The following is a 22520-nucleotide window of genomic DNA, read 5'->3' on the forward strand; positions in this document are numbered from 1 at the left end:
ACTGTCCAACTACATGGAGAAGAGACTCGGGCTCAGAGACAATCAGCTAAAAAGTAGTATCCACGGGCATCACTGAGGAAGGCACGAAGCAATGATTTCTGAGTTTTCACTTTGGGGGTTTAATTTGGGGTTTTGGGGGGTTGTGGTTTCCAAGCAACGCCCACTCTGATCAGGAGGCCAGAGAGATCAAAGTTTAGTCCCAGGTATGCAGTGCTGCTCAGGTCCAGCAGTGTTTGGGGGCCAGGGCAACTATACCAGGTGGTTCTGGGTGGGGCGGGGTGGCACAGAGTACATGAGATAGAACCAAGGCATGTTCTCCAGCTCTCGAAGCTATTGCCCCAGCTTTTTCTGATTATATCAAATCTGCTTGGATAAGACTAAAATGTCAGAGGACTAAGAGATCTTGTGTCTTCTTGTGTCTTCCCAAGAAAGAGAGACCTTGCCCATTAAGCATCCATTATACTTTGCTGTAATCATACTGGTTTTAGGAGATGTGTCTGAACAATCATTTTCTGGCTCTCCTTACCCACCTGAGGAAGTAATCAGAATACAAACCCCTTCTGTCATTTGCAGCCAAGTTTTATTAATACAGAAAAGACCTCACCATTCTTTTTCTCTCACTTCAGGGAGTTTAGACCCTGTTTCAGTCAAGTTTAGCCCAGCACCATCCATGTTATATTCCAGGAATTTGATCACAAGGTGAAAGATTGAGGAGACACTGGTATTCACTACCATGAATATCAATATCTCCTCCCTGGAGACAAGTCCTTCACATCCAGAAAGGCTCAAACATACAAACCTGAAAATATGTCACGACATCTTACAATAAGACTCAAGTTTATTTTGTAAAATATGCCTTAAAATATACTGTCTCTCCTTCTCTTGATTCTCCAGCGATCAGAGATCAGCGTTTTTTTCCTTCATCAGTATTTTCAGTCACTTTCCGAGCACTTCCTCCTTGGTCCTCTTCTGGAGCAGAGCCCGAATCAGAGCAGATGCTGAGGCGAAACTTACAAGGTCGCCTGCTCCACAGCCCGCTTGTGCAGGCCCTGGAAGTGGCCCTCGCCACTGGGGGGTGCCTCCTTTGGTAGGCGGACCATGCTGGATTTTCTAGCACTTTCGATCCAGGGGTGCTGAAGAACTTGGTGGGCTGTGTAGCGCTTTTTGGGATCTACCACCAGCAACCGGCTCACCAGATCTTTGGCAGCTGTAGGGGTGAGAGGAGAGTGACATGAGAGGAGTGCAGAAGCTCTGACCTTCCCAGTCCCAAATTAAGGAAAAACATTCACACCAGCATCGCTTGCAACACTAGCCGGGCTGTGCCACGATTTATGGTGATGGAAACTTTTCAAATCTGCACTATCCACATGGGAGTCCTGAGCAGAGGAAATGTGCAGCTAACGTATCTGGGGAACCGAAAGTAGATTGTACTGATATGAATGCATTTGAATTTAAATAGCAAGGAATGCCAACAGGCTACCACATTAGTCAGGGCAGGCTGAGGAGATGTTTGCTCATTTCTCTAGGGTCCCAAGACCCACCACTTCCACACCAGACGCTCGCAGGAGAAAAACAAACACAGGCCACATGCTACACGTCTACAGAGTTAAAAAAAAATTAATGAAATTATCAAGCTTCCAAATAAAATATATTCAACCTTCCTAAGTTGATATATATATATGCCTTCAAACTGACTAAGCTAAAACACATGAGTCCTTAACGGTCATGATCCCAGAGACACACAAAAGAATCTCAGAATTGAGTAGCTTTTAGCAGAAATGCCTCTGGACTTTGCGTTAGGCCACCTTCACTGGGCCACCCCAGATGGGAGCAGGTGCTGTCCCTCCACCTGTTCCCTGGGAAGCCTGGCATCTGCCATCTTCTAGAACACATTGGAAAATTTAGGCATGGGCCAACAGAGATGACACATGCCTGGCCTCATGGGACAGGGGAGGAGCCGGTCCTTCTCCTCCCCGCCCCCCATCCCGACAGGACCCTGAGATGCTGCCCACAAACAGCCCCCGGCTACTTATTAAGCAGCTTAATGGTCATAATCCCAGAGACACACAAACAAATCTCAGAACCAAGTTACTCTTGGTAGAAATCTCTCTAGACCCAATTATTAAAAAATTTTGGAATTCCAAGATCGCACAGCCACTCTTACAGCTGTGCGACATCATGTGTTATTCATGACCAGCAATAGAAAACAAATTATCTAACATTGCCTTTTCAGGAGGCCTGAGTGTTGGGGGGAAATTCCAAATAATAATGGTGGGACTGGTGTCAAAATATTGAATGTTATCAAAGTAGAGAGAGAGAGTAACGTGGAAATTATTTGCCACACAGGCAGGGGCAGGGGTGGGATGGGGGGTATAGTGGTGTTGTTGGTGATGGAAAATGTGCACTGGTGAAGGGATGGGTGTTTGATCATTGTACGATGGAGATTCAAACACGAAAGCTTTGTAACTGTTCTCACGGTGACTCAATAAATAAATTTAAATAAATAAAAAATAAAACACATGAGTAAAGAAATTTAAGCAATCTAATAGCACACATTCAAAATAAATTTTGTTTTCTGCCCAAGACCATGACTGATGAGAGACTCGGTGGCAAATGGTGGACCGGGGCCCTCTGGCAATCCCAGGCCAACTCCCTGAGCCCCTTCTGCAACCACTCGAGCAGGTACAGGAACAAAGCACCCACATTACCTACATCTAAAGATACACCCACCTGTCACCCTTCCCTTTCCTGCCACCTGGCTACCTCATGAACAGCTACCTCCTGCCCTGCCTAGGATTCACAGGATTCCTCCAAGCGTACCCTGTTTAAACTCTACCACAAAGGCCCCAGCCCCTACCCCAAGAGCACTGCATGGGGAGAGGGTCAGATGGGAATGATGCTCAGGCTTGCATGTCCACAAAGAAATAACTGGTCCCCCTGCCAATGTGTCCCCTTAAGTGATGATTTCCTGGCCACTCTTTGGCACTTCAGGGGGGAGAGTGAGATGGGGATAAAAGAGGGAAAGTGGAAAAATCACTTCAACCTGAAATTTTGGGTTTCCAGTTAAGGGGGAACCCTGGCACAGAGGAACTCACGCCCTGAGACCTGTAAGTCTCCTGACTCCTGGACCAGGACAAGCTCTCTAAGGCAAGGGGCCTGGGGCAGCTGAGACTTCCACAAACTTTACAGAACCATTTCCAAACCAAAGCCCCCTCCCCACATTGCCACTGTCGTGATCAGCTCAGGACCCTCATGCACTGAGTTACTCCTTCCCCACCCCTTATTTCAGGAAAAAACTGATGCTTTTTAACCTTCTTTTTCTCACACACGCACACACATACATGCATACACAAAGGCTGGGGTTGCAGGCAATGCAATAACTGGTCTTAAGTGATATATTTATGAGAAGTGGATAGGATCAAAGACTTCAAACCCCCAATTATCTAGCTCTCAATTTCGTAGCGGTGAGGCAGACAAATCCATTAAAATAAGAGGCCAGAATCCCATTGTAAAAAGGTCCCAAAGCAGGAAGCCGCAGGCTTCTGTTGCTCTGAAAATCAGTGGGCCTTCATCCCTCACTTTCCAGAGCCCCTGCGGATCTCCACTGTGCCCCTTCCAGGACCCTGATTATTTACGTGCAGTAGATGAGGTCCAGCTGCCCCATCCACAGACACAAATATGACAGCTCCGACCTTCCCAAACAAGGGTTATTAACGCTCTGGTTTTTTTTTTTTTTTTTGGTTCTGTTGCTCTTCCCTTGCCTTAAGTCATTTCCCTGGTGAGTCATTTCATGGAGTCTCAAAGCAAGTCGTGTTTCCAAGTGCTCCAAAACCCCAGCAGGAAAGAAAGGAGGGAGCAGGGCCTGGCCACAGAGACCCTCCATGTCTGCTTGTCCCAGCACCCAGGGAGGCTCCCGCCTTCCCTCCCCTCCCGTCCCGCCAAGGAAGGCTGGATCTCACCGTCAGAGATATTGTCCCAGTAAGGGGCCAGGAACTCGAAGTGGCCCTGCTGGATGATGTTGAAGAGCTCATCCTGATCCCTCTCGGGGCTGCGGAAGGGGGGGAAGCCGCACAGGAGGATGTACAGGATCACGCCCGCAGCCCACAGGTCCACCTCCAGCCCGTAACCTGTGCCAAAGGAGGCAGACACGGGTAAGAATGAAAGCCACATGTGATGGGACCGATGGAGGGAAATGTTAGGTGCAGGTCACAGGGATGGCCGCTCTCAGAAGGATCCACTGTCAAAACTAGTCCTAGTGTCCAGCTCCTGCAAATGTGGTGCCTACTCCCGTGTAGACTGATCCCAGGACTACTTGACTTCCTTATGATGGGAGTCTGTTCAAACAAGCTCAGAAATGAAGAGTACGCAATTGGACATGGCCATAAGCTCCCACTGTGGGATCATCAGCTGCATCTCCCTGAGCACCACAGAGCTGATGAAAGAAACATTCTCAGGTACTGAAATCCTCCTTTGAATATTCCATTAATGTCCACGTGCAAACGCAGTACAAACTCACTTACTCAGATCTAGGACAGTTCCTTATTGAAAAAATAGCAACTACGAAAGGTCAGATATCTGCCACTGAAAGAGCCAGCATCCCACAGAGGATTGGCAACTCACCTTTCTCAGAAAGAATTTCAGGAGCCACGTAGGTCGGGGTTCCGCACACAGTAAATATAGGTCTCACCACATGTTTTGCAAGGCCAAAATCGGCCAGCTTCAAGGTGGTAGATTTATCCTCATTTCGCTGAACCTGGAAGAAAACAAAATTCTCAAACCACTGAGACTTGTGAAGAGAACAAAGAAGACTTGTTTCCCCACCCAAAGCTCTGTCTCTGTCAGGGAGAGGAGCAAGTTTCTCTCCGAGCACAAACTGAACCATTGAACCCACCAGCGCACAGAGCGGGTGGAAAGATACATTCTGCAACCGTGGCAGCATTGACGGCCTGCAGGGTCATCTGTCTCCTGCAAAAGGGGCAGCTTGGCCAATTCCACAGTCAAATCCAGTCGCATGCTCTTCCTAAGGAAAAGGACCACGCTGGGACTCCCAGGGGTCTCAAGCTGGAGGAGATTCTAGTCCCAGCAGAGTTCCTGACCGTGGGTCTGAACTGAACGATGATGCTCAGCTTGAGTGAGGGGGCAGGTGAGGGAGCAGCATTTGGCCTCCAGAATCCTGGTCAGAGCCTCTTTCTCCCTCCGGGTCCGGGCTGGCCTGAGACAGAAGCTGAGTTTCAGGTACAAATGCAAATGGGGAAAGAGCAACCGAGGAAGGCAGAAGCAATTTCCCCCCACAGAAACCTTTCCCTAGTAGCGGGTGAGCTTGCAGCCTGCAAGTCTGGCCAGCGCGCTCACAGAACTAAAGTGTAGAGACCTCTTGCCACCTCTTCTACTTTCTCCCCCGGCACATGGCCTGGCCTGAAGGGCAGGGAGGGAGAAGGGGATGATCAGAAGCAAAGGAGTAGAACAGAGGGCACTGAGGATCATGTGACACGGAACATAAGTTCCCTACTAAAGAAACCCATGATAGGTACCGTATTGTACCATGTAGATGTGGAATCTAGAAAAAAAAAAGAGTGAAGTTTATAGAAACAGAAAAGATCAGTGGTGGGAGAGGGAGCGGGAAAAGGAAGGGAGAGAGCCTGGTCAGAGGCCTCGTATGTTGGGTAAATGGTGGACAATGTCTGGGGCTGGGTAACAGTGCAATAGTTAGGGCATATGCTCAGTGAGCGGCTCCATTCTTGGCACCACGTGGTCCCTGAGCATCACCAGGTGTGACCCTGGAGGCCCCCCAGGCACCACCAGGGTACCCCCACACACAGGGCCTGAGCAGCACCACATCCTCTGGCCCTTGCAGTGAACCTCTGACTCTGTTGGTTGAGACTCACCAGGGGAGGGACCCTGAAGTACTCAGGGGTGAGGACCTCTTAGAAGTCCCTCCAAAAACATTAATATATATATATGAAAACTTCTGAGAAACTAATATACTACATGAAGCTATACTACTACTACTATAGGCATAAACTTTTCTAAGACTGTAGCTTTTTTTTTTTAATTTTTATTAGTGAAACACCATGAGGTAGAGTTGTAGACTTACAAAGTTTTGTGCTTGGGTTTCAATTATGCAATGATCAAGTACCCATCCCTCTACCAGTGCCCATTTTCCATCACCACTGATCCCAGTCTCCCTCTCAGCCCCAATCCCTCCCCCTCCCCCCGCCAAGAATGTAGCTCTTAAGCACTGGGGGGAAAAATGAGGTAAGAGAGAGATGATCCACGTTCCACACCCATGAAATCAAATCAAATCATCCCCATGCAAATTTCAATGTGGTGGAATACTGCCAATTATACCACATAGAGCTGAAGGGGGAGAGAAATTAACGGATCGCTAAAAAACATAAGCCTGGTTAAATAAGAATTAAATTAATTTCCACTACCACCCAGGAAAGTTCTCAAAACCTTTACCTTCCACTAAATTAACAAAAACTGGAAGCAGCCAGCGGCAGCCTCTATTGCTGCCTTTATCTTGAATCCAACCTGGACTTTGAGGAAGAAACTCCACAACACCCAGAGGGACCATTCCTGGAGATGCTGGCATTGCCCGGGGAGCCACGCACTTTTTAGAATGAAGAGGAGAATCCAGGTGCCAGGGCCTGCTTGGGCACTGCAGGTGGCCCACCTCTCTGGCCCACCCTCCTCTGGTCCCTTGGAGACATCTGGAAGAAACCTCCTTCCTTCTTCCAAAGGAACCAGCCCTTGACTAGAAGACCCAGTCACAGATCCCCGTTACCAGCACAGACTCTTGGGGTCAGAGAGATAGTACAGCAGGTAAGGCGCCTGCTTTGCACGCGGTATAACCTGGTTCAGTCTGCATCCATCTGGTCTCCTGAGCCCCACCAGGAGTGACTCTTAAGCACAGAGGCAGGAGTAAGCCCTGAGCATCCGTGGGTGTGGCTTCCAAACAAAACAACAAGCAATGAGCTCCCTTCACCGTAGAACCTGCAAGCACATGCCAGCTCTGTGCCTCAGTTCCCTTCGCTGCCATGTTGGCATGTGATTGACCCTCTAGGCCTGTTGGGAGGACTCAATGAGTAAACACTCGTTAGGCATTTTCAGGAGTGCCTGGCACCTAAGAGGCATGACCTGAGTGTTAAGTAAACTGCATTAGTTCAGCCTCCCCTCTGAAGGGCAGGGTGACTATCAAGGAAAGTGAGAAGGACAGCCAAGTGAGTGCTGGTCACTTTCTGCTCCTGCTTTAAGAGCACCTCACTGGGCCCCTCCTCATCAGACCCTCTATCAAGCCTGACCTGGTCCCACCTATACTGGCAATGCCTGATCTCTGCCCTACTCTCACCTGCCACATCCTGTTCCAAGATTTATAGCAACGAATGATGGAGAAACTTCATTGCTACAGAAAGCAGAGCACAGGTTCCCAATGCTCCCAACAGCCACCAGGGGAAAAGGTGGGGGGACTCAGCTTCTCCCTGTGCCCCAGATGGTCAATGAGCACTGAGATACCCCAATACGGCAGGTGCCCCCATTCTCCAGTCTTCTCTGAGTAGAGTATCCCTCAAAATGTGATTCCCGTCAGGAGCTTACCCCTCTGGAAGCAGAACATGTTTTAATTCCTGAGCCTGGGTCACCGCCAAGCTATCGAATCACATCTCCATAATTAACCGAACCCACATGGAATCCCATCGATTCCGTTTTGGTCTGCGCGTAGAGACAGACACCACCCAATAGGAAACAGGGGAGGTAATTAACAAATAATTTAGACTAGAAAGTCTAGTTGGGAGGGAAAGGACAGAAAAAAAAACATAGTGTGGTGCCTAGAATCTCCAGATGGATCATCTGCATTCATTGCATTTTCTGGGTAATTGCTGAGAAAAAAATAAGTCCCTCACAAATATTTGCAAATATGAAGCACTTGGCTGATTTAATACACCAATATAAATTGTGCATTGCTGTGTGAAATAGTTAACTACTCACTCCCTTCCTCACAGACCCTCCAACCCCCCCCACCTCTCTCTCTCTCTCTCTCTCTCTCTCTCTCTCTCTCTCTTTTCCAAAATCTGCAGGGAGGCAGCAGCAGTTGAAACATGGCAGAAACCCAACCTTTTATCTCTGAAATGAGTTTATGTCCAAAGGCCAGCTACTGATGGATGCATTTTCAAATATCAAATATGCCAACCTGCTGCTTCTGTTCTATGGGGGTTGAGACTGCAGAGTTCAGTCTGGCAGGAGGAAGGCAGACAGCAGGTCTGCACCCAGCAGGATAGCAGGCGGGAGGCAGTGCCAGGGGTAACTTGGGGTGTCCCTCGAACACTCTCTCTTCAGTCCCCAAATCCTTGGATCAAATGGTTCTGTGGCCTTTATGAATCAGAGGACCCCTCTCCACAGTCTAGCATTTCTCACTAAGCCACGACTGTGCCCAAGGCACCACTGACCAAAGAAAAGAACCCAGCAGGTAGAATCCTCAAAGAGCCCTTCCAGAAGCTTTCTGGCAATTCATTTCTCTGCCTACAGCCTCTCCTACCAGGACTTCGATGACTTTCCTCAGTGCTGACATTGTGACTCAGGGTGAGTGAGTGTGTGTGTGTGTGTGTGTATGGGCGGGAGAGGAGAGAATATGAGGTGTGTGTGTGTGTGTGTGTGTGTGTGTGGTGAGTGTGAGTATGGAGTGAGTATGTGTGTGTAAGTGTGTGAGGAGGTGTATGTGAGGGGAGGGCTGTGTGAGAGTATGTGTGATTGTGTGTATTAATGTGTGAGTGTGGAGGGGGTGTGGTGTGAGTGTATATATGTGTGTGAGTGGTGTGTGTGAATGTGTGAGTGTATATGTGTCAATGTGTGAGTGTGGAGGGGGTGTGGTATGTGTGAGTATATGTATGTGTGTGAGTGGTGGTGTGTGTGTGTGGAGTATGTGTGTGTCAGTCTGTATGTGTACAGAAGGGAGTTCATCATCTATCTCAGTCACATCAGCAATATCTCGTTATTTCAAGTCCCGTACTGACTATGGTTTGTTTAACAGGCACCTCACATTCTTGGCTTCTGAACTTCCTCTTCCTCTGAGAAATCAAGCAAGTGGTCTATTTCTGGAACAATTCTTCCTTCTAGAATCTGTGGGACTTTTTAACTCATCCCAGTGGAACCTCCACCCAAAAGGGCAGCTTCTGTCAGACATCCTGCACCAGACTCAGGTGGTCTCAGAGGGGCAGCTTGTGAGGAAGGCCGCCCCATGCCCTGCGGCCACCACCCCATGACCAATAGCTGGACCTGAGCATCGCACTAGTCGTATGCGGGTTCAGAATACTATCCCACTCCTGTTCCCCAAGTCCTCCCTGAGGGTGACATCAAATAAGGACACAAGGATGGGGAACAGCTGCATGACCCACCGGGCCACCTAGGGGGCTCTCGAAGCTCACACTGGAGAAGCTGCCGCCTCACTCACCTCCAATGCTCTGCCCACTCTCCTGCCAGGGCGCTGCTCTGGGCTCCCTCTCTCCCTCTCGCTGAAGGTCCCAGGGAACATGTGCAGTAAAGCTGCAAATGTGCAGTAAATGTCATAGTAAAGCTGTATTCACCTCCCCCTTTCCCAGTGACACCACGGTGCCCTGCTTTGAGTCCAGAAAAACCCAAATCATTTACATGATTTTTTTTTTTGGACATCTGGACGGCCTCAACACTTTAAGAGAACATTCAGTTCCTTGTCTCCACCAAGGAACAGAAGAGCGACTTAAATGTGATCATGCCCTTTTCAACTCTGAGCAGTAGAGGGCAGCAGAGTACAGGCAAGGAACATTCAGCTGGGTCAAGATTTGTTTATCTTGATCAGCTTCTCCCGTGATCCTGCAGGGTTCCCCTGGCCTTTACGTTTTGGTGCAGTTTGGGAGGTTGGGTCACACTTCCCACCAGTGCTCAGGGACCACGCCTTTCAGTGCTCTCAGGATTATGTGGTGCTGGGACGGAACCAAACTTAGCCACATGCAAGGCAAGCACCTGATCCCCTGATCTTTCTCTCCAGCTCTTTCTCTGGTCTTTACCCAGAAAAATTCCTCTTTTATTATTTTTTTAATTAACTTTCCTTTATAAGCCCAAGCTGTACTAAACGTTCATGGGCCCAAGCCCTGTTGTACATTAGGGCCCTGAGTCTAAGGTACTGCTTGGTCCCTGCAGTGCTAGGACCACCAGGGTCATCCCAGTGATGCTCAGGGGCTTGGGCTATACACTCAGCAATGCTAACACAGGGGAACTGGGGCTGTGGTGCAGGGCATCAAACCAAGGACTGCACAGGCAAGGTCAGAACACTAACTCCTTTACTATCTCCAGCCCCACCCCAAGATTTTATGTTTAACTGGCTATGAGGACTGAACGGAACTCAGTAAACAATTCACATTAAAAAGTCAATGTCGAATTCCAACAGGTACAGCCCGCCCCCAAGGGCCCGGGTTCCTCTCTGGGCACGCGCAGCTAGAAACAGCCCCGAGACAGCCGGTTTTCAACCCCTGAGCCGCGTGGGACGGGCACAGAGGCCCAGCTCTGGGCAACAAAGCTGAACGGCTCCAATTCCAACAGGTACAGCCCGCCCCCAAGGGCCCGGGTTCCTCTCTGGGCACGCGCAGCTAGAAACAGCCCCGAGACAGCCGGTTTTCAACCCCTGAGCCGCGTGGGACGGGCACAGAGGCCCAGCTCTGGGCAACAAAGCTGAACGGCTCCAATTCCAACAGGTACAGCCCGCCCCCAAGGGCCCGGGTTCCTCTCTGGGCACGCGCAGCTAGAAACAGCCCCGAGACAGCCGGTTTTCAACCCCTGAGCCGCGTGGGACGGGCACAGAGGCCCAGCTCTGGGCAACAAAGCTGAACGGCTCCAATTCCAACAGGTACAGCCCGCCCCCAAGGGCCCGGGTTCCTCTCTGGGCACGCGCAGCTAGAAACAGCCCCGAGACAGCCGGTTTTCAACCCCTGAGCCGCGTGGGACGGGCACAGAGGCCCAGCTCTGGGCAACAAAGCTGAACGGCTCCAATTCCAACAGGTACAGCCCGCCCCCAAGGGCCCGGGTTCCTCTCTGGGCACGCGCAGCTAGAAACAGCCCCGAGACAGCCGGTTTTCAACCCCTGAGCCGCGTGGGACGGGCACAGAGGCCCAGCTCTGGGCAACAAAGCTGAACGGCTCCAATTCCAACAGGTACAGCCCGCCCCCAAGGGCCCGGGTTCCTCTCTGGGCACGCGCAGCTAGAAACAGCCCCGAGACAGCCGGTTTTCAACCCCTGAGCCGCGTGGGACGGGCACAGAGGCCCAGCTCTGGGCAACAAAGCTGAACGGCTCCAATTCCAACAGGTACAGCCCGCCCCCAAGGGCCCGGGTTCCTCTCTGGGCACGCGCAGCTAGAAACAGCCCCGAGACAGCCGGTTTTCAACCCCTGAGCCGCGTGGGACGGGCACAGAGGCCCAGCTCTGGGCAACAAAGCTGAACGGCTCCAATTCCAACAGGTACAGCCCGCCCCCAAGGGCCCGGGTTCCTCTCTGGGCACGCGCAGCTAGAAACAGCCCCGAGACAGCCGGTTTTCAACCCCTGAGCCGCGTGGGACGGGCACAGAGGCCCAGCTCTGGGCAACAAAGCTGAACGGCTCCAATTCCAACAGGTACAGCCCGCCCCCAAGGGCCCGGGTTCCTCTCTGGGCACGCGCAGCTAGAAACAGCCCCGAGACAGCCGGTTTTCAACCCCTGAGCCGCGTGGGACGGGCACAGAGGCCCAGCTCTGGGCAACAAAGCTGAACGGCTCCAATTCCAACAGGTACAGCCCGCCCCCAAGGGCCCGGGTTCCTCTCTGGGCACGCGCAGCTAGAAACAGCCCCGAGACAGCCGGTTTTCAACCCCTGAGCCGCGTGGGACGGGCACAGAGGCCCAGCTCTGGGCAACAAAGCTGAACGGCTCCAATTCCAACAGGTACAGCCCGCCCCCAAGGGCCCGGGTTCCTCTCTGGGCACGCGCAGCTAGAAACAGCCCCGAGACAGCCGGTTTTCAACCCCTGAGCCGCGTGGGACGGGCACAGAGGCCCAGCTCTGGGCAACAAAGCTGAACGGCTCCAATTCCAACAGGTACAGCCCGCCCCCAAGGGCCCGGGTTCCTCTCTGGGCACGCGCAGCTAGAAACAGCCCCGAGACAGCCGGTTTTCAACCCCTGAGCCGCGTGGGACGGGCACAGAGGCCCAGCTCTGGGCAACAAAGCTGAACGGCTCCAATTCCAACAGGTACAGCCCGCCCCCAAGGGCCCGGGTTCCTCTCTGGGCACGCGCAGCTAGAAACAGCCCCGAGACAGCCGGTTTTCAACCCCTGAGCCGCGTGGGACGGGCACAGAGGCCCAGCTCTGGGCAACAAAGCTGAACGGCTCCAATTCCAACAGGTACAGCCCGCCCCCAAGGGCCCGGGTTCCTCTCTGGGCACGCGCAGCTAGAAACAGCCCCGAGACAGCCGGTTTTCAACCCCTGAGCCGCGTGGGACGGGCACAGAGGCCCAGCTCTGGGCAACAAAGCTGAACGGCTCCAATTCCAACAGGTACAGCCCGCCCCCAAGGGCCCGGGTTCCTCTCTGGGCACGCGCAGCTAGAAACAGCCCCGAGACAGCCGGTTTTCAACCCCTGAGCCGCGTGGGACGGGCACAGAGGCCCAGCTCTGGGCAACAAAGCTGAACGGCTCCAATTCCAACAGGTACAGCCCGCCCCCAAGGGCCCGGGTTCCTCTCTGGGCACGCGCAGCTAGAAACAGCCCCGAGACAGCCGGTTTTCAACCCCTGAGCCGCGTGGGACGGGCACAGAGGCCCAGCTCTGGGCAACAAAGCTGAACGGCTCCAATTCCAACAGGTACAGCCCGCCCCCAAGGGCCCGGGTTCCTCTCTGGGCACGCGCAGCTAGAAACAGCCCCGAGACAGCCGGTTTTCAACCCCTGAGCCGCGTGGGACGGGCACAGAGGCCCAGCTCTGGGCAACAAAGCTGAACGGCTCCAATTCCAACAGGTACAGCCCGCCCCCAAGGGCCCGGGTTCCTCTCTGGGCACGCGCAGCTAGAAACAGCCCCGAGACAGCCGGTTTTCAACCCCTGAGCCGCGTGGGACGGGCACAGAGGCCCAGCTCTGGGCAACAAAGCTGAACGGCTCCAATTCCAACAGGTACAGCCCGCCCCCAAGGGCCCGGGTTCCTCTCTGGGCACGCGCAGCTAGAAACAGCCCCGAGACAGCCGGTTTTCAACCCCTGAGCCGCGTGGGACGGGCACAGAGGCCCAGCTCTGGGCAACAAAGCTGAACGGCTCCAATTCCAACAGGTACAGCCCGCCCCCAAGGGCCCGGGTTCCTCTCTGGGCACGCGCAGCTAGAAACAGCCCCGAGACAGCCGGTTTTCAACCCCTGAGCCGCGTGGGACGGGCACAGAGGCCCAGCTCTGGGCAACAAAGCTGAACGGCTCCAATTCCAACAGGTACAGCCCGCCCCCAAGGGCCCGGGTTCCTCTCTGGGCACGCGCAGCTAGAAACAGCCCCGAGACAGCCGGTTTTCAACCCCTGAGCCGCGTGGGACGGGCACAGAGGCCCAGCTCTGGGCAACAAAGCTGAACGGCTCCAATTCCAACAGGTACAGCCCGCCCCCAAGGGCCCGGGTTCCTCTCTGGGCACGCGCAGCTAGAAACAGCCCCGAGACAGCCGGTTTTCAACCCCTGAGCCGCGTGGGACGGGCACAGAGGCCCAGCTCTGGGCAACAAAGCTGAACGGCTCCAATTCCAACAGGTACAGCCCGCCCCCAAGGGCCCGGGTTCCTCTCTGGGCACGCGCAGCTAGAAACAGCCCCGAGACAGCCGGTTTTCAACCCCTGAGCCGCGTGGGACGGGCACAGAGGCCCAGCTCTGGGCAACAAAGCTGAACGGCTCCAATTCCAACAGGTACAGCCCGCCCCCAAGGGCCCGGGTTCCTCTCTGGGCACGCGCAGCTAGAAACAGCCCCGAGACAGCCGGTTTTCAACCCCTGAGCCGCGTGGGACGGGCACAGAGGCCCAGCTCTGGGCAACAAAGCTGAACGGCTCCAACTCCAACAGGTACAGCCCGCCCCCAAGGGCCCGGGTTCCTCTCTGGGCACGCGCAGCTAGAAACAGCCCCGAGACAGCCGGTTTTCAACCCCTGAGCCGCGTGGGACGGGCACAGAGGCCCAGCTCTGGGCAACAAAGCTGGACGGCTCCAATTCCAACAGGTACAGCCCGCCCCCAAGGGCCTGGGTTCCTCTCTGGGCACGCGCAGCTAGAAACAGCCCCGAGACAGCCGGTTTTCAACCCCTGAGCCGCGTGGGACGGGCACAGAGGCCCATCTCTGGGCAACAAAGCTGGACGGCTCCAATTCCAACAGGTACAGCCCGCCCCCAAGGGCCCGGGTTCCTCTCTGGGCACGCGCAGCTAGAAACAGCCCCGAGACAGCCGGTTTTCAACCCCTGAGCCGCGTGGGACGGGCACAGAGGCCCAGCTCTGGGCAACAAAGCTGAACGGCTCCAATTCCAACAGGTACAGCCCGCCCCCAAGGGCCCGGGTTCCTCTCTGGGCACGCGCAGCTAGAAACAGCCCCGAGACAGCCGGTTTTCAACCCCTGAGCCGCGTGGGACGGGCACAGAGGCCCAGCTCTGGGCAACAAAGCTGAACGGCTCCAATTCCAACAGGTACAGCCCGCCCCCAAGGGCCCGGGTTCCTCTCTGGGCACGCGCAGCTAGAAACAGCCCCGAGACAGCCGGTTTTCAACCCCTGAGCCGCGTGGGACGGGCACAGAGGCCCAGCTCTGGGCAACAAAGCTGAACGGCTCCAATTCCAACAGGTACAGCCCGCCCCCAAGGGCCCGGGTTCCTCTCTGGGCACGCGCAGCTAGAAACAGCCCCGAGACAGCCGGTTTTCAACCCCTGAGCCGCGTGGGACGGGCACAGAGGCCCAGCTCTGGGCAACAAAGCTGAACGGCTCCAATTCCAACAGGTACAGCCCGCCCCCAAGGGCCCGGGTTCCTCTCTGGGCACGCGCAGCTAGAAACAGCCCCGAGACAGCCGGTTTTCAACCCCTGAGCCGCGTGGGACGGGCACAGAGGCCCAGCTCTGGGCAACAAAGCTGAACGGCTCCAATTCCAACAGGTACAGCCCGCCCCCAAGGGCCCGGGTTCCTCTCTGGGCACGCGCAGCTAGAAACAGCCCCGAGACAGCCGGTTTTCAACCCCTGAGCCGCGTGGGACGGGCACAGAGGCCCAGCTCTGGGCAACAAAGCTGAACGGCTCCAATTCCAACAGGTACAGCCCGCCCCCAAGGGCCCGGGTTCCTCTCTGGGCACGCGCAGCTAGAAACAGCCCCGAGACAGCCGGTTTTCAACCCCTGAGCCGCGTGGGACGGGCACAGAGGCCCAGCTCTGGGCAACAAAGCTGAACGGCTCCAATTCCAACAGGTACAGCCCGCCCCCAAGGGCCCGGGTTCCTCTCTGGGCACGCGCAGCTAGAAACAGCCCCGAGACAGCCGGTTTTCAACCCCTGAGCCGCGTGGGACGGGCACAGAGGCCCAGCTCTGGGCAACAAAGCTGAACGGCTCCAATTCCAACAGGTACAGCCCGCCCCCAAGGGCCCGGGTTCCTCTCTGGGCACGCGCAGCTAGAAACAGCCCCGAGACAGCCGGTTTTCAACCCCTGAGCCGCGTGGGACGGGCACAGAGGCCCAGCTCTGGGCAACAAAGCTGAACGGCTCCAATTCCAACAGGTACAGCCCGCCCCCAAGGGCCCGGGTTCCTCTCTGGGCACGCGCAGCTAGAAACAGCCCCGAGACAGCCGGTTTTCAACCCCTGAGCCGCGTGGGACGGGCACAGAGGCCCAGCTCTGGGCAACAAAGCTGAACGGCTCCAATTCCAACAGGTACAGCCCGCCCCCAAGGGCCCGGGTTCCTCTCTGGGCACGCGCAGCTAGAAACAGCCCCGAGACAGCCGGTTTTCAACCCCTGAGCCGCGTGGGACGGGCACAGAGGCCCAGCTCTGGGCAACAAAGCTGAACGGCTCCAATTCCAACAGGTACAGCCCGCCCCCAAGGGCCCGGGTTCCTCTCTGGGCACGCGCAGCTAGAAACAGCCCCGAGACAGCCGGTTTTCAACCCCTGAGCCGCGTGGGACGGGCACAGAGGCCCAGCTCTGGGCAACAAAGCTGAACGGCTCCAATTCCAACAGGTACAGCCCGCCCCCAAGGGCCCGGGTTCCTCTCTGGGCACGCGCAGCTAGAAACAGCCCCGAGACAGCCGGTTTTCAACCCCTGAGCCGCGTGGGACGGGCACAGAGGCCCAGCTCTGGGCAACAAAGCTGAACGGCTCCAATTCCAACAGGTACAGCCCGCCCCCAAGGGCCCGGGTTCCTCTCTGGGCACGCGCAGCTAGAAACAGCCCCGAGACAGCCGGTTTTCAACCCCTGAGCCGCGTGGGACGGGCACAGAGGCCCAGCTCTGGGCAACAAAGCTGAACGGCTCCAATTCCAACAGGTACAGCCCGCCCCCAAGGGCCCGGGTTCCTCTCTGGGCACGCGCAGCTAGAAACAGCCCCGAGACAGCCGGTTTTCAACCCCTGAGCCGCGTGGGACGGGCACAGAGGCCCAGCTCTGGGCAACAAAGCTGAACGGCTCCAATTCCAACAGGTACAGCCCGCCCCCAAGGGCCCGGGTTCCTCTCTGGGCACGCGCAGCTAGAAACAGCCCCGAGACAGCCGGTTTTCAACCCCTGAGCCGCGTGGGACGGGCACAGAGGCCCAGCTCTGGGCAACAAAGCTGAACGGCTCCAATTCCAACAGGTACAGCCCGCCCCCAAGGGCCCGGGTTCCTCTCTGGGCACGCGCAGCTAGAAACAGCCCCGAGACAGCCGGTTTTCAACCCCTGAGCCGCGTGGGACGGGCACAGAGGCCCAGCTCTGGGCAACAAAGCTGAACGGCTCCAATTCCAACAGGTACAGCCCGCCCCCAAGGGCCCGGGTTCCTCTCTGGGCACGCGCAGCTAGAAACAGCCCCGAGACAGCCGGTTTTCAACCCCTGAGCCGCGTGGGACGGGCACAGAGGCCCAGCTCTGGGCAACAAAGCTGAACGGCTCCAATTCCAACAGGTACAGCCCGCCCCCAAGGGCCCGGGTTCCTCTCTGGGCACGCGCAGCTAGAAACAGCCCCGAGACAGCCGGTTTTCAACCCCTGAGCCGCGTGGGACGGGCACAGAGGCCCAGCTCTGGGCAACAAAGCTGAACGGCTCCAATTCCAAACAGGAGACATTCCCAACTCCTCGCCCAGTGCCAGGGACTCTTTCCGGAGCCGCGGCCGCTAACGCGGCCGCGAAATATTTTCCCACTACATATGCCATAGGAACCATAAGCTAACTTCTTAGATGGAAACTTCTCTATTTTAGCTCAGCCACTAGAAATACAGTTGCCAATAACTCATAAGCCTATCTTAACTCACACTGCATATCAAGCAGAATAGTAACACTGAACGTGAAGGACTAAACCACACCTCTCACAATGGTAAAGCAACGCAAAAGCCCACCAAACATTCATATTGAAGAGTCTAGCCCAGATGACACCAACAGTACTGTAGTGTTAGACAACCTCTCTGACAAGGAATTCAGAAGGGAGCTACTTAGGATGCTTAGGGAATTAAAAGAAACAATGGAAACCAATGCCAATAGAAGACAAGAGGATCTGAAGGCAGAAATGAGGAAAATGCAATCAGAAATGTCAGACCTGAAAAATCTCGTAGGCGAATTGAAAAGCTCAGTGGAAGGCCTCAGCAGCAGAGTAACAGCGGCTGAGAACAGAATCAGTGAGCTCGAAGATGAAGTTCAGAGACTCTCCAGAAAAGAGCAGAAAATGGAAAAGAGACTCACAATTCGGGAACAGATGGCAAGAGAAGATCGTGATGAAGCCAAGAGGGGTAACATAAGAATTATTGGAGTCCCAGAGGGACAGGAAGAAAACCTCGATGAAGAAGAAACTGTCAAAGACATCATTGCTACAACATTTCCAGAGCTGAAGAAAACTTGTGACCACATTCAGGAGGCCCGAAGGGTACCAGCTAGAAGAAATCCGAATAAAAATACCCCAAGACACATTCTGATCAAAATGACCAAAACCTTAGACAGAGACAAAATTCTGAAAGCAGCAAGATCGAAGAAAGAAATCTCTTACAAAGGAGCATCCTTAAAATTCACAGCTGATTTTTCTGATGAAACCCTCATGGCCCGAAAACAGTGGTGGGACATAGTAAAAAAACTCAATGAAATAAATGCCTCCCCCAAAATACTTTTCCCAGCAAGACTCTCATTCATAATAGAAGGAACAACACACAGTTTCACAGACAAACAACAGCTCAGGAACTTCATAGACTCAAAACCATGGTTACAAGAACAACTAAATGGGCTACTTTAAGGCAAGAAAGGCCCCTCAAATACACCCAATTTTAACAGAACAATGGGACAAAATCCCATAACAATAATCTCTCTCAATGTCAATGGGCTAAACGCACCAATTAAAAGACATAGAGTGGCAGGATGGATTAGAAAATTGAACCCAACATTCTGCTGCCTGCAAGAAACGCATCTCAATAGTCAAAGCAAACACAGACTCAGAGTCAAAGGCTGGAAAACAATCCTACAGGCAAACAGCTCCCATAAAAAAGCTGGGGTAGCCATCCTTATATCAGACCACATTGATTTCAGAGTGAGGAAGGTCATAAGAGACAGTGAAGGCCATTACTTATTGATCAGAGGATCTGTACAACAGGAAGAACTTACAATAATAAATGTATATGCACCTAATGAGAGACCAGCAAAGTACTTAAAACAACTACTCATAGATTTGGAAAAAGACATCAATAGCAACACAATACTAGTGGGAGACTTCAACACTGCTTTGTCACCTCTTGATAGATCAACCAGACTCAAGCTTAGCAAGGACATACTTCATTTGAGGGAAACAATGGAAGAAAGGGACTTAGTAGATATATACAGGACACTTCATCCACAAAAAGCTGAATACACATTCTTCTCAAGCGTACATGGAACATTCTCCAAGATAGACCACATGCTGAGCCACAAAACATGCCTCCATAAAATTAAGAAGGTAGAGACTGTATCAACAATCTTCTCAGACCATAATGCGCTGAAATTAGAAGTAAATCACACACAAAAACAGAAAACTAAATCAAACACCTGGAAATTAAACAGTGCACTATTGAACAACGAGTGGATTAGGCAGGAAATCAAAGAGGAAATCAAAAGATTCCTAGAAACGAATGAAAATGAGAACACGAGTTACCAAAACTTATGGGACACAGCAAAGGCTGTGTTAAGAGGAAAGTTTATAGCTCTACAAGCATTCCTCAGGAAGGAGGAGCGAGCACACATAAGTAACCTAACCTCACAGCTTAAGAGCTTGGAGAAGGACCAAAAAAAGGAGCACAACCCGAACAGGAGAAAGGAAATAATAAAACTCAGAGCAGAGATTAACGAGATGGAAACCCAAAAAACAATCCGAAAGATCAATGAAACCAAGAGCTGGTTCTTTGAGAAAACTAACAAGATCGATAAGCCTCTAGCAAAACTCACAAAGAAAGGGAGAGAGAAAACCCTAATAAACCGAATCAGAAATGAAAAGGGGGTCATTACAACAGAAACCACAGAAATTCAGAGGATCCTCAGGGAGTACTTTGAGAAGCTTTATGCCACGGAACATCAAAACCTCGAGGAAATGGATAAATTCCTAGACTCCTACAGACTCCCAAGGCTGAACCAAGAAGACCTGGAATACCTGAACAGACCTATCACAATCAAGGAAATTGAAATGGTAATAAAAAGTCTCCCCAAGCACAAAAGTCCTGGCCCGGATGGATTCACTAGTGAATTCTTCCAAATCTTTAAAGAGGACTTACTCCCAATACTCTTTAAGCTTTTCCACGAAATTGAAATATCAAAAACACTTCCAAACAGTTTCTACGAAGCAAATATCACACTGATACCAAAAGCAGACAGAGATACCACAAAGAAAGAGAATTACAGGCCGATATCCCTGATGAACACAGATGCAAAGATCCTCAACAAACTACTAGCAAATAGAATCCAACTACTCATCAAAAAGATCATACACCATGACCAAGTAGGATTCATCCCAGGGATGCAAGGATGGTTCAACATTCGGAAATCAATCAACATAATCCACCATATCAACAAAAGAAAAGATAAAAAGCATATGATCATATCAATAGATGCAGAGAAAGCATTTGATAAGATCCAGCACCCCTTTATGATGAAAACCCTAGCCAAAATGGGTATAGAGGGGACCTTCCTCAACATAATTAAAGCCATCTACAACAAGCCTACAGCAAGCATCATCCTCAATGGGGAAAAACTGAGAGCCTTCCCTCTAAGATCAGGGACGAGACAGGGATGCCCACTCTCTCCACTGCTGTTCAATATAGTACTGGAAGTACTTGCAATAGCGATTAGGCAGGAAAAAGATATTAAGGGCATTCAGGTAGGAAAGGAAGAAATCAAGCTCTCACTATTCGCAGATGATATGATACTCTACTTAGAGAACCCAATAACTTCCACCAAAAAACTCTTAGAAACAATAGACTCGTATAGTAAAGTTGCAGGTTATAAAATCAATACCCAAAAGTCCATGGCTTTCCTATACGCAAACAGTGAGAGAGAAGAAAGCAACATGAAAAAAACAATCCCATTCACAATTGTGCCCCAGAAAATCAAGTACCTAGGAATCAGCTTAACTAAGGAAGTAAAGGACCTGTACAAAGAAAACTACAAAACGCTACTTCAGGAAATAAAAGAGGACATGAGGAAATGGAAAGATATCCCCTGCTCATGGGTCGGGAGACTTAACATTGTCAAAATGGCAATACTACCGAAAGCATTGTATAAATTTAATGCAATCCCTATAAGGATACCCATGACATTCTTCAAAGAAATGGAGCAAACACTCTTGAAATTTATATGGAACAATAAGCCCCCACGAATAGCTAAAGCAATTCTTGGGAAAAAGAAAATGGGAGGAATCAACCTCCCGAACTTCAAACTGTACTACAAAGCAGTAATAATTAAAACAGCATGGTACTGGAACAAAGGCAGAACTGCAGACCAATGGAACAGGGTTGAATACACTGACATCTCTCCTCAATCATATGCTCATCTAATCTTTGATAAAGGTGCAAGTAATGTGAAGTGGAGTAAGGAAAGCCTCTTTAATAAATTGTGTTGGCATCACTGGACGGCTACATGCAAAAAAATAGGCTCAGAACTCTGCCTAACACCATGTACAAAAGTAAGATCAAAATGGATTAAAGACCTCAACATCAGACCAGAAACCATAAGGTACATTGAAGATAAAGTTGGCAAAACCCTCCATGACATTGAAGCTAATGGTATCTTCAAAGATGCCACGCCACTGGCCGAGCAAGTGAAAACAGAGATAGATAAATGGGACTATCTTAAACTAAGAAGCTTCTGCACCTCCAAAGAAACAGTGACCAAAATACAAAGACAGTCTACAGAATGGGAAAGGATATTCACCGAATACACATCTGACAAGGGGTTGATATCCAGGATATACAAAATACTGGCTAAACTCCACAAGAAGAAAACATCCAACCCCATCCAAAAATGGGGCAATGAAATGAACAGAAACTTTCTCAAAGAAGAAATCCGAATGGCAAAAAAGCACATGAGAAAATGCTCTACATCATTAATCATCAGGGAGATGCAGATCAAAACCACAATGAGATACCATCTCACACCTCAGAGACTGGCCCACATTCAAAAGAACAAAAGCAACCGATGCTGGCGTGGATGTGGCGAGAAAGGGACACTCCTTCACTGTTGGTGGGAATGTCCACTGGTTCAGCCCTTCTGGAAAACAGTATGGACGATTCTCAAAAAATTAGAAATTGAGCTCCCATTTGACCCAGCAATACCACTCTTGGGAATATATCCCAGAGAGGCAAAAATGTATAGTCGAAGTGACATCTGCACTTGTTTGTTCATTGCAGCCCTCTTTACAATAGCCAGAAACTGGAAGAAACCTGAATGCCCAAGAACAGATGACTGGTTAAAGAAACTTTGGTACATCTACACAATGGAGTACTATGTAGCTCTTAGAAAAGATGAAGTCATGAAATTTACATACAAGTGGTACAATATGGAAAGTATCATGCTAAGCGAAATGAGTCAGAAAGAGAGGGATAGACATAGAAAGATTGCATTCATCTGGGGGATATAAAGTAACAAAGTATGAGATTAATACCCAAGAATAGCTGAGATCAGCACCAGGAGGATTACTCCATAACTTAGAGGCCAGTCTGGTATCCTAGAGGAAAGGGCTATTCAGATAGAGAAGGGAGCACCAAATAAAGGATGTTTGGAGGATCCTCCCAGGAGGGGAGATGCATGTCGAAAGTAGACTATGGACTGAACATGTTTGCCACTCAATGCCTCTTTTGCAGACCACAACACCCAAAAGGAG

General features: G+C 51.8%; 1 protein-coding gene across 1 annotated transcript in view; it reads right to left on the reverse strand.

Moving 5' to 3' along the window:
• Positions 1–993: 993 nt before the first annotated feature.
• DCLK3 (doublecortin like kinase 3) overlaps positions 994–22520 on the reverse strand; it is a 61290-nt gene continuing 39763 nt past the window's right edge. The window contains exons 3-5 of the mRNA XM_056129302.1: positions 4621–4753; positions 3960–4127; positions 994–1207 (exon numbers count right to left, since the gene is read on the reverse strand). Coding sequence (XP_055985277.1) covers positions 1011–1207; positions 3960–4127; positions 4621–4753 — 498 coding nt within the window. The 3' untranslated portion in view covers positions 994–1010. The remainder of the gene's footprint in view (positions 1208–3959; positions 4128–4620; positions 4754–22520) is intronic.

The sequence above is a fragment of the Sorex fumeus genome, unplaced genomic scaffold, assembly GCF_029834395.1.
Source record: "Sorex fumeus unplaced genomic scaffold, SorFum_2.1 ptg000072l, whole genome shotgun sequence".
NCBI lineage: Eukaryota > Metazoa > Chordata > Mammalia > Eulipotyphla > Soricidae > Sorex > Sorex fumeus.